Genomic DNA, 12,668 nt, shown 5'->3' with positions numbered 1-12,668 from the left:
ATGTATCTTTTGTTTGACAAAAAATAATTCTTAAGTTTTTTGAAAACCTGTATTCATAATTATGTTTTGAAAGCATAATTTAGCTCTGTTCATTGTAATAGGTTTATATAAATTCTCATCATATAAGAGGCAACATAAGTCAGAATTGGCAACACAGTGTTGTTCAGAAAGTGAATCAGACTTTGCCCAGGGGTGTTGAAGAACTCCTTTTTTGGTGCTTAATGACAGGATGTTTCTTTCTTACCTGGTCACCGGAGTCCTTGGTTACAACACCTGTCTCTGAGCTAATATTTTTTTGTTGCACCTTTCTTCTCCCCTGAAGTGTTAGGTGAATAAAGCCAAAATTTATTCGCTGATAATTCTGATAATTTTGTTGCCAGTATAGCTACAGTATGGCTAACTGTATTTCACCATTGGAAACTGGCCGTGGATTGTTGCCGTTCTGTGCTTAAGTGGCAGTATTGTCAGTAAGTGCCTGGTGGCAGAAACGTGGAAAACCAGGATGGGCACTAATGGTGTTGTGGCTTTCAGCTGGGAAAGGGTGTGGCAGAAGTAGAATGTTTTTTCTGTATTTTTTTAAATCGAAAAACGAGGCAATTTTCTTCTAGTGTAAGCATACTTTGGAGGCTTGATTTAATCTGCTTTTTCTCTGATTCCTTCTGCGTTCTGCTGCCTTCTTTCTTTCTAGGAATTGAGCACTGGACTGCAATAGAGGACCATATTGCATAAATGACTCTGCATAGGAGTTGCTGCATGCTCGAACTGTTGTGCTTGTGTTGTTTTTTTTCTCCAGTTTATCCTTTTAAAATGAAGTTCCATTGTTTCTATTTAAATTTACTGTTTACATACAAGTCTTAGTACCTGTTTTAGTGTTAATTTAAAGTGGTCATGTAGGGGTTATACTTTTCAGAATATTTATTTGATAAAGAGCAAGTTTTCTAAGCAGAAACCCCTAAATGAGTAGTGTTTGAAATAAATAATGCATTATCTGAGAGCTAGGTTTCCTTATGTGGTTAGAATGCAAGAATATCTTTTCATAGCTAATTATTTTCCTTTGGCAGGATAATATTGTGCTAAATTTGAATAAATATTAGGAAATATGGCTTCCCCAACACAGCTGTAAATCAGAGTACAGAATTAAAATCCAAAATGAATTTTTTAAATTGAAAGAGTGCTTAAGCCTTTTTTTCTTACAGAATGTAGTTTGCTAACATGTGTCATAAGAGAGAGAGAGAGAGACAGTGTGTGTGTGTGTGTGTGTGTGTGTGGTGTGTGTTGTCAATAAATTGCTCTTTGGGCTGCAGCTGCAGATACAGTAGTCAATTGATCTAATGCAGTTTCTGAAGGCTTTCTGTACAGGTGATGTCATCCTTTTAGCTCTATTCTCCTCCCACTCTCTTTCCTTCTTATTAGATATTTCATCTTACTGCAGAGCATAGAATCAATAGAAGCTTCTCCTTAGGGAGCTGCTGTGAAACAGGCAAGGACAGTAGGAATTAAGACACTGACATATCATCTTGCTTTAGCAGAAGATGTAGTGTTTTTGTTCTGTATCATATATAAATTTTTAACTAGAAAAGCCAGACTTAGATCAACAGTGCCGTCGTACTGATGCATTAGAATAAGAAACAGTACTGCAGAGCTGTAAATAGTGATGTGAAGAGAGAAAATAATTTGAATTTTGGAGATTCTCAGGCATTCTACAGGACAAACCTGTTAGAGCACGTATCTTCTAACTGGCATTTGTACAACGGTTTGAGGTTTTTTTCTGTTTCTTAATGTCTGGTGATTACGAATGTGATGAAGAAACTTTAATCTTCATGATGACAGTGTTCTCGTTTGCTTCTGATGCGGAAGAATCACTGCAGCACTTGTTCTACAGAATGAAATAAATTGAAGAAAAGACAAAGCTATAGTGCGGCCAGGAAAGCTTTCACAGAATCCAGACACATAGATTCGGTGCATGTTGCCTTATTTGCTTTGATAGAGTATTAACTCTTGTGCTACCACTGTGTGTATCTGTGCCTGTTACCTGAGGACATGTTTATGTATCTGTGTGTTCTAAGCCAGGAATATAAACATCTTGATTTCCTGTGACTTGCTTGTTAACATTTAAGTGAGAATTACCAGTTATTTAAAACAATGCTTTAATCTACTGGAAGCTCCTGATTTCAGTTTGAAAAGGGGTTTGGAAAAACTACCTTTATGTAACACCACAAGGGTGTATGATTTGTAAAAAGAAGCTTAGCAGAATTTCATTTATATACTCATCAGTGTGATTCTGATTTGAAAAGGAAGCTACCCTTTCCAGCCTAGGAAATGGCTTTCCTTGTTCGCTGCTATGCCAATTGTCTTCAGCCATGGGCCTCCAAAGTAAGTAATTGTTACTGTTTTCTTTGTGATTAATCTAGTTGTTACATTTAAATTCTATTTTGAGTTAGAAATGAGTTTTACTATGCAATTAAATTTTCTAAACTTTAAAAGCTACAGAGCAGTTTAGCTCAGTCTCTGCCTTTTTTTTTAATTGAAAGAAATCTGAAACATTCTAAAGTAACCTCCAAGAATGTTTGGAAAGTGTCCTCCTTTTTAATCTGTGGACTTGAAAAGGAAGCACATAGGAGGTATGCTCACTTTCAAACTGGATCTTCATTTGGTAATGGATAGCTGTTTCTGTACTTACCTATGGCCATACTCTGAATTGGAATGTGTTCTGTAGCTTCATTTCCTGAAATAGTTGATATATTTAGGTTTATTAGTCTAATCTCTAGCTTATGTTGTACAATATTTTTCAATAATATGGTAGCATCTAAGTTATGATTGAATTGTACTATTTTATGAAGACCAAGTAAAAATATTTTAGTGGGAAAATATGAAGGAAATAATAATTAGGAAAAGTAATTATGTGAAAATATTTAATAATATTCTCAAGTATTTTCAAAGTAATAGTAATCTAGTTGTCATTTTAAAACAGATTTGTTAACTCATGAATTAACAAAATGTGAAACAATAGGCCATGCTAGGTTGTCAGAAAATATATACTGTAATTCAATGTATGTTAATGTTCATGGAGGCTATTTATAAAGTTTGCAGTTTGATGCCCCTCAAGTTATCTTTCCTGTCATGTGTGTTAAACATAAAAATGGAGATAACTGAATTTTTAGTTCTGTTTTAAAAAAATACTTCAGAACAAACACTTAGATTTGATCATTGATTATGTTAAGATTTCTCTGTGGTTCTCTTGCATAGAGATAAGGACAATAGAGGCACTTCTTAGATTTGTAATAATGTTGTGTGAAGATTGTACTGTTGGTGGTGACTAAGGGAGAGATACTGTGAAAACATCATGGTGTACTGTTTCATCTGGCCTAGCTCTTTGCATTTCTTTCTTAAAGGCAGTTTATGGGAGGACATTTAAATTCACTGTTCATTTGGTAAAAAGGTGATTGAAATGGAAAGAAGCCCAGGTACACAGTTTATTTGTGCTACTTTATGTTGAGGCATGCATGTGTTCTTTAGTGCAAATGCCACCTGTGGGGCTCACACATTGCTGATGCTTGGCAGTGGCACTACTAAGGTTTAGAACTGCCTTAGGAGGGGAAGTGAGTAAAAGATAAAGGGTTAAAGAAAATTGAGACACAGGGGCTGTTTTTTTAAGATTATTGACCAAAACATGTACTGGTAGCAATCTTTGATGGAAAATCTAACAAGTATAGGCGAGTTCAAGGGAATTTTAAAGACCAGATTCCAAAGTTTCATTAAATGCCAACAGATACTAAGTGAGCAGGATTCTGTGATTGGTACTTACTCTGTAAATCATGCTTAAAAGAATACATGTCTCCTTCCCCTCTCCCCAAGCTGTCATGGTAATATTGATGGAGTTTTAACTCTGGATTGTGTATCAACACATTAAACTTATTAATTTTTCATAGTTGCTACTTTTGGTTTTCCAATACATTCTATGATTTTGTCTTTATTTGTTGCTTATGTATTTTACCCTTGCATTTCACTCCTTCTGAATTGGTTTATTTTCTTGCTAAATAAGTAGTTCTGTTAGCAAGGTTCTGTGAGAGCATGAACCTTAAGTTCTTGTATGTTCAAACTGTATTTACCTTCAAATAATTGTTTAGTTGAATGTAAAATAATCCAATATCTTTTCCCTCTAGCCCTTTGAAATGGTCAACACACGGTCCTAAACACCCAGTGAGGCTGATATATCTGAACTCATTGTCATTTTTGTTCCTTTGTTAAGTACTCTGTTTTTCATGTTGTTAGTGGCAAGTGACATTTTTGTTTTGTCTTTTATTTTTATTTTTTGATGCCGTCATGTTTCACCATGGATTGTTTAATTTTTTTCCCCCATCTGTGCACTTGGTGGACTCTGAGAAGATTCACATTTTTGTTCAGTTGTGAAATTGGGTGTTTTTTCAAAAATGGGCTACATGTTTTCTCTACAAATATTAGGCCTCTGGGTCTGTCCATGTTGGGTGTAAACATTTCCTTAATACTTGATTCTCAGTCTGTGCACTGTCAGTTTGAGCCTTTTAGCTCACTAGTTCATTTCCCATTTGTGACCAGTGCTATTTTGCTAGTCATCTTTAAAATATATTAAGGAATCACTTGATATTTATTTCTGAAATTTCTTACATGGTGCTTTTTGTAACTACGTTTGTTTAGTAACTTTGATTTTGTGAATGCTGTTATTTTTCCTTATTGTTTTATTAGCACTTTCTTTGAAATTGCTCTCTTGAGAGTTTTGAATTTCTTTTATTTTTGTTTGGGGCCCACTTTTCTGATCCATTCGGGTGGCTTGCTCCAGGTGATTGTTTACTGAGTAGAGGAGGTTTTCCATTATAGGTTCTCTTTCCCTTCTTTTGAGTGCTTCTAAAACACTGATCACTGGTAGATTTATGCACAGCTGACTTTACATGTCATTTCTCTGAGCTTATCATGCCTTTTCTATCTGCAGCATTTGACACAGCTGATCACTCCTTCCTTAGCAGCCTTTCTTCAGGATGAAGATCAGCATCACACCATGACCAACTAGGCAATGTGATCTCTTCTCCCCTTATCTGCTACTGTACTCGTTCATATCAGCCATTATCATCTTGCTGGTTCTCAAACTGGCCAAGCATTTCTCTTTTCCCAACTAATTTTTTCCTTTTTTTAAAAGCAAATGTCTTCCAGTCATTTGGTTGTCTTTCAGTAGAGGACAACTAAGCACCAAGAATGCCACTTCTTACCCTTCTTCTCCTGTTAACCCTCCTCTACACCCCTACCTGAGCTTATTGGTTTGCTTACTGTTCACTGAATACGTCATGCTCGTTCAGCATCTGGCCTCATAGTGCTCAACAGGAATATTATGTAAATCACAGATGCAATATTAAAACTCATGGCAATGACAGTTTTTAAAAGTAAAAAAAATTAAAAGTAAAATTCGTTTTAAAAACATAGCTACTTTGTCCTAAGTATTTCAGCATGTAATAAAAATGTGATCGTTATAAGATATTTTACTTTTGGGAGGTGGGGAGAGGGTTAAGCCTTCTAAATTAAGTATGTATTTTATAATTGCAACATGTTTAAGGATGCCTGCTTTCAGATGCTAAGGAGTTTTTTTTTTTTTTTTTTTTTTTTGTGACTGGGGCTGCCATGTTGGATTCTGTAGTTCTGGGTCTGTGTTAGTACTATTTGATTTGTTTAGTCTCAGTCATCATCTTTTCTGCCCTCTATACTTGGTGAGAATGAAGTCTTTCTAAGTTACATTTGTTTTAGTATTTTATTTGTTTTAATTTCATACCCCAAGAATTGTGTTCATTTTGTTATGACTTAATGTCAAAAATATGCTAGGTGCTCATTGTTCAGTAAATGGGAAATTAGACCATGTAGCATGCTAGAATTTTTTTTTTAAGATTTACTTATTTCAAAGGCAGAGTTACAGAAGCATAGGCAGAGAGAAAGAGAGAGAGAGGTCTTCCATCTACTTGGTCACTTCTCCAGTGGCTACAGTGGCCTGAGCTGTGCCAATCTGAAACCAAGAGGCTGGAGCTTCTTCCAGGTCTCCCACATGGGTGCAGGGGCCCAAGGACTTGGGCCATCTTCCACTGCTTTCCCAGGCCATAGCAGAGAGCTGGATCGGAAGTGGAGCAGCCAGGACTCAAACTGGCACCCATATGGGATACCTGCACTGCAGGTGGCAGCTTTACCTGCTAGGCCATAGTGCCAGCCCCTAGAAATTTTTATCAAGTTTGGAAATGTCTTCTTAGGAGTAGCACATAGAAACCTGCAGGTTTTGTTATATGTCTAAGAGCCATCTTTATTTCTGGTCATTTGAAGGTTAATGATTATTTCTGTATTGGAACAGTGCTTCTGTAATCACATATTAGGCTTTAGAAAAACAGGTTCTAACAGTGCAGCTTGGATTTAAGTGATGTTTTAGGAATGGTGTTCTGTTGGTCACTTGTGCAAATTTTTTATAGGGATTTTATTTATTTATTTGAGAGGTAGAGTTATAGAGAAAGGTCTTCCTTCTGTTGGTTCAGTCCCCAAATAGCCACAACGGCCAGAGCTGCGCTAATCCGAAGCCAAGAGGCAGGAGCTTCTTTCGGGTCTCTGATGTGGGTGAAGGCGCCCAAATACTTGGGCTATCTTCTTTTGCTTTCCAAGGCCATAGCAGAGAGCTGGACTGGAAGAGGAGTGGCCAGGACTAGAACCTGCGCCCATATGGATGCTGGCGCCGCAGGCAGAGGATTAATTTACTGCACCATGGCGCCATTCCCTGACTTGTGCAAATTTTAAACATTTTTTAGGACTGATAGTAAATTTTCTTTTCTTTGTTCATTTTTTTGCGTTTTGTGATGTTCCAATTGGGATGAGGACAAAGGGCAGGAAAGGGTACCCCTCACAAGTGCAGGGAATGTCCTTGCTAGTTAGTCTTTCTTGGATGCTTCATGGAGCTTTTTTTTTTCTCTGCACTGCTCTTGCTGGTGGTGGCCTCATCAAGGCTGCTGCTCCCTTCCTCCTTTGCAGAGAATTTCTTCTTTTTCTTAGGGACCTTCCTGGTGCCCGCCATTTCCTTCTGGGCTGAGGGTTTCTTCCTCTTGGGAGGGCTTATACAGAGTAAATTTTCTTTCATACATACAGAGCCCTTTGAATGCTCTTGTCTTAAATCAGCAGTGGGGACTTTTTCCTGCTGTGGGCTGTTTGGGTATTTATTACATCATTTGTGAGCCACATAATTATCAACTTAAAAATTAGCCTGCTATCGATTTTTTTGATTTTTGAGTCCCGCCTGCTGTTGACTTGGCAGGACCAAACCAAATGTTTCTGTGAGCCATATTCAGCCCACAGGTTGGATGTTCCTCACCTCTGTCTTAAATGAAATCATGCTTGGGTATGGGATGTAAGTGGCAAAAGGTTTTAGGTAGCAAAGTTTCTTAGTGAATATTTCTGTGATATCATGATTGGTTGTAACATTTATTTTTTTATTTATTTATTTGAGAGGTAGAGTAACAGAGAAAGGTCTTCCTTCTGTTGGTTCACTCCCCAAATGGCCGCAAGGGCTGGAGCTGTGCCAACCCAAGGCTAGGAGGAGCCAGGTGCTGCTTCCTGGTCTCCCATGTAGGTGCAGGGGCCCAAGCACTTGAGCCATCTTCTGCTTTCCCAGGCCTTAGCAGAGAGCTGGATCGAAAGTGGAGCAGCCAGGACCATAACTGACACCCATATAGGGTGTCAGCGCCGCAGGCAGAGGATTAACCTGCACCATGGCATCAGCCCCAGCATTTATTCTTGTAGGCCAAGTGTTTAAAATGTTGAATTAGAACCTTGAACATTCATGTACAGTTATCCTTTCTGCTATATTCTAATACAGATTCAAGTGGTCCTTGTGTTCTCCCATCCAAGCTTTTATTTGTTAGTAAAGTGAAAAACTGCATACATGTGTGAACACCTGATAAGAGAGAGAAAATGTTAGCACTACGTTCCAAGGAATAGAATGAAAAACAGCAACATAGAAATATTTCACTTCCCATGCATTTTTCAGCTTCCCAAATAGGTCCTTATCTTGTTAGTTTGCTTTATGTTTTTTAATTTTTTTTAAATTTTGCTTAAGGGATATTAACTGTGTACATATTTTTGAGGTGCCATGTGATTTTTTAAAAAAGTTTTATTTATTTGAAAGAATTAGAGACAGATCTTCCATTTGCAATATACTCCCTAGATGGCTGCAACAGCCAGCACTCAGCTGGGACAAAGCCAGGAACTTCAGCTGGGTTTCCCACATGAGTAGCAGGAGCCCAAACACTTAGGCCATCTTCTGCTGCCTTTCCTAGGCCATTAGCAGGGAGCTGGATTGGAAGTGGAAAAGCTAGAACGTGAACCTGTGTCCATACAGGAATGGCATCACATGTAGCTGCTTTACCTATGCCACCACAATGCCAGCCCTGCCATGTGATATTTCAGTACATGTATACATTGTGTGAGGTCCCATCAGGGTAAACTTATATCTCTTAAGATATCTAACACCTGTATGTGGTGAAAACATGAAACTGTCTTCTAAAGAGAAATATATTGCATTTTAACAGTCTGAAATCATGCTACTGTGCGCTAGAACCCAAAACTTTTTTTTTTGAAGATTTATTTTAATTATTTGAAAGAGTTATGGGGGCGGGGGAGAAGGAAGGGTAGAGGTAGAGGTATAGAGAGGCAGGTAGAGAGGTCTTCCATTTGCTGGTTCACTCCCCAAATGTCTGCAACTGCCAGAGCTGAGCCATTCTGAACCCAGGAGCCAGAAGCTTCATCCGGATCCCCCTGCCAGTGCAGGGGCCCAAGCACCTTGGCCATTCTCTGCTGCTTTCCCAGGTGCATTAGCAGGCAGCTGGATTGGAAGTGGAGCAGCCAGAAAATGAACCAGCGTCCATATGGGATGCTGGTGCTACAGGGGCTATAACCTGCTGTGCCACAGTGCTGGTCCCCAAAACATTTCTAGTAGAGTATAACTTAGTACACATTAATTCCAAAATCTGAACTGGTTTTCATCCCTACAAGCCTTTTACTGTGGCTGGGTAGACCTAGATGCCTTGTCCTGTGATGCTGGACACTCAGAGCTGGTACCATGATGCTGAACATGCAGAACCAGTAGCCCACCATGATCTGATCTGTCTGGTGCTGAGGTGGATGCATTGGCTAATGCTCCTTCCTAGCAGTCAGTGGTGATGCTGGCCAAGGTGTAAGACTGATGAGCCATGACCTCAACATTTGTCTTGGCTCTAATTAAGTTCACATTCTCTGTCTCCAGTCGCTGTCCTAGAGTCAGAGACCATTAGAATCTTTTTAGAGTGGCATGTGTCATAGAACAGTTTTGTGGTTCCTGGTTATCTCCCCAAAGTTTGGAACTGGGCAATAGAAGCAGCCCCTCAACTGATCAAACAGTCCCTAGCCAGGTGGATCTTCCCTGGGTTTCATAGTCATTAGACTCTGGGCTATTTTGTGAGTACATACTTGGCTACGTGGTACTCGTTGGAGTGAGTTTAACTCGCAGAAGGGACACAGTCATCCTCCTGATGCTGGGGCAAGTCTAGGGACTCTCTGAACTGCGATCTCGGGGTAGTGGCCATTGGGCTTTATTGGCTGCTGGATCCCTTGGCAGATACCAAGGCTCTGAGCTCCACATCAGGTCTTAAGCTCCCTCTCCTCTTCTGCAACAGCTGGAGTTTCGATCTGCTTTTTGTTGGTGGTTGTGGAATGGAGGCAGAGGTGTTCCAAATCTTCCGTCTGTGGATCTGCACTAGGACGCAGGAGCTGGGGCGCCTTACCCAACAATGAATTTTGTTTCATTCGAATTGGCAGTAGGATTCAGGTGTCTTAAGGGCTGGACTTAATTCCCTATGTGTCCCCAGACAGTGCTGTTTGGAGCTGGGGCAAGGGTATCATGGTCACTTCTTTGCTTTCTGCTTTTTTTTGTATGACATATCTTAGTATTATCCTGAAAGTAGGTACTGCAATGTGTAGCCTGGCTTCCACAGCTCCTGGGGAGGTTGCTGAATGTCTAAATAGCTATGTAACTTGTCCCAGTGAGGAGATGAGATGGTCACTGGAGGGTGTTACCCAGCCTCCACTTTCCTCTACCCTCTTGGGAGTTTTTTTTAACCCAATTTGTATCTCTTTCTACTCTGTTTCCAGTGCTTTTATGTTAAATGTTTGTTCTCAACTGTGCTATAAATATCAGTATTCCTACTTAACTTCTCATAAGGCAGTCTAGTAAAATGTGTACTTCAGTCTCGTAACTTGTTTCAGGTTATGAATGGATACTGTGTGTGTGTATGTGTGTGTAGTAACTCTAGGTTGCTAAGTTCAGAATTTCAGCACATTCCTGGTGTCTTGACCAGTAGAAAATCACCTTTGTGTGTGTGTGTGTGCGCGTGTAGTTTTTAGTTTTAAAAAAATAACTTATTTGTAGAAATAATAGAGGAATGCTTTCTTCATAATAAAACATTTCAAGGAGGCAAGCATGTGGCACAGTTCAAATGCTCCCAAATGTAGGCCCACATTCTGTATCAGAGTGCCTGAGCTTGAGTTCTGTCTCGTCTCCTGGTTCTGGCTTGCTGTTGATGTGCACCTGAGAGCAGATGATGGCTTAAATATGGCATCCCTGCCCTCTATGTAAGGCACCATAATTGAGTTCTTCTAGGCTCCTGGCTTTCGGCCTGACCAGGCCTCAGCTGTTGTAGGCATTTGAGAGTAAACCAGAAAATAGGAGATCCATAGCTTTCTTTCTCTCCTCTTCCTTACTCCCCATTTCCCCTCCCCACCTCCCTTTCAAGCAGAATGAAAACAAATAAATAAAATTTTTAAAAAATGAGAATGCTTCGGGTAAAGCTGAATTTCTGTTTGGATCCCCAGCCCATTCTTTGTCCTTTATAGAAAGTACTAGTATTGGGGCCAGTGGTATGGCTCAGTAGGTTAATCCTTCACTTGCGGTGCCAGCATCCCATATGGGTGCTGGTTCTAGACCCAACTGCTCCTCTTCCATTCCAGCTTTCTGTTGTGCCCTGGGAATGCAGTGGAAGATGGGCAAATTCCTGGGGCCCCTGCACCTGTGTCTGAGACTGGGACAAAGATCCTGGCTTCGGATCCTTGTAGCTCTGGCCATTGCGGCTGTTTGGGGAGTGAACCAACGGAAGGAAGACCTTTCTATCTCTTTCATTATCTGTAACTCTACCTCTCAAATAAATAAAATAAATCTTAAAAAGAAAGTACTTCTATTGATTGCATGTTACCTATTCTGTCAGATCTTTTCTTCTAATCTTAGAGGTGCAGGTACCCAGAAAATATATTATTTTTATGCTTTACAATGAGTTATGTTTTACATATTTATCATGAAACTTGCCTCTTCACAATCAATACATTTTTACAAAGTTGTCCAAGTTCGAATGTGCAGCTCTACCTTTAACTGGGAGATGTACTGTCAGCCTCTGTATCCATAGTTTCTACATCCATGAATTCAGCCAGATACAGTTGGAAAATAATCTGAAAAAAATTAAATCTGTGCTGAACACATAACAAACTTTTTTTCCTTGTCATAATTCCTAAACAATACAGTGTAACAACTTTCAGGAGGTATCTTTGTAGCAGGTATTGTAAGTAATACAGACATGATTGTTTACAGGTTATGTGCACATTTTTTTTAATATAAGAGACATCATAGTTAGCCGATTCTGGTATCGTATGGGGACCATGGAATCAGTTTCCCACAGATATCAAGTGATAACTTGCACATAGTGGTAGTTTAGCTCTTCTCTTCCATTAAGCAATTACGGTTATTGTTTGTAATGAATCCCTGGTATATTTCTTGTTTCACCTATTTATTTTAGGATGGGTTTCCAGAGAAAGCTTACTGATTCACCAATGTATATATTTTTTCAGTAAAATCTTAAGATTTGATCTGCAAAATGATAAATAGCCAAATTTTTCTCCAAAGGGGCTCTAGCAGTTCATTCTCTCCTTAACATTTGATGAGAATACAGTGTTGTTTTCTATGTAGCCTTGCACCTTTTATATTATTAGACTTGCTTTTTGCCAATCTGGTGGGGTGGAAAGGTATTTTCATCTTTATTTCTCTGATTGTTATGGTAGATTAATCCCTTCCCACTCTTTTTTCTACTGCTGGCCTAAGTGGCCTTGTGATGAGATGGCAAAGCTAAAGGACCAAAGCAGTTTCTTTACTTTTTTTTTTTTTTTTTAAGATTTATTTTATTTATTTGAAAGAGTTACAGAGAGAGGTAGAGACAGAGAGAGTGCTCTTCCATCCACTGGCTTACTCCCCAGATGGCCGCAACATTCGGAGCTGCGCCATTCCGAAGCCAGGAGCCTCTTCCGAGTCTGCCATGCGGGTGCAGGGGCCCAAGGACTTGGGCCATCTTCTACTGCTTTCCCAGTCGACAGCAGAGAGCTGGATTGGAAAAGGAGCAGCCAGGACTAGAATTCACGTCCATATGGGATGCCGACCTTCAGGCCAGAGCTTTAACTTGCTGCGCCACAGCTCTGGCCCCTACTTTTTTCTTTATAAGGCTTTCACCCCAAAGAGTTGCTTGTACCAACAGAGAGCTTTAAATGACCAAAATACACACTTTGCTAGATGAAGCCTTTAAGATTTGGGGACCCTTTATTATTGTAGC

The 12,668-nt window shown here is 39.5% G+C and overlaps 1 protein-coding gene across 16 annotated transcripts in view; it reads left to right on the top strand.

The window, feature by feature from the left end:
• The window catches only part of RAPGEF6 (Rap guanine nucleotide exchange factor 6), a 200,629-nt gene that overhangs the window by 73,745 nt on the left and 114,216 nt on the right, over nt 1-12,668 (top strand). The window contains exon 1 of one of the 16 annotated variants that reach the window (XM_051844179.3): nt 2,232-2,373. The exons of the other annotated variants lie outside the window; for them this stretch is intronic. Coding sequence (XP_051700139.3) covers nt 2,320-2,373 — 54 coding nt within the window. The 5' untranslated portion in view covers nt 2,232-2,319. Of the gene's footprint in view, nt 1-2,231; nt 2,374-12,668 lie in introns of those variants that run through there. 16 annotated transcript variants of the gene reach the window in all.

The sequence above is a fragment of the Oryctolagus cuniculus genome, chromosome 6, assembly GCF_051225735.1.
Source record: "Oryctolagus cuniculus isolate XC-2025 breed Fujian yellow rabbit chromosome 6, ASM5122573v1, whole genome shotgun sequence".
NCBI classification, from domain to species: Eukaryota; Metazoa; Chordata; class Mammalia; order Lagomorpha; family Leporidae; genus Oryctolagus; species Oryctolagus cuniculus.
The sequence above is the reverse complement of the archived record's forward strand: the minus strand, read 5'-3'. Positions and strand labels throughout refer to the sequence as shown.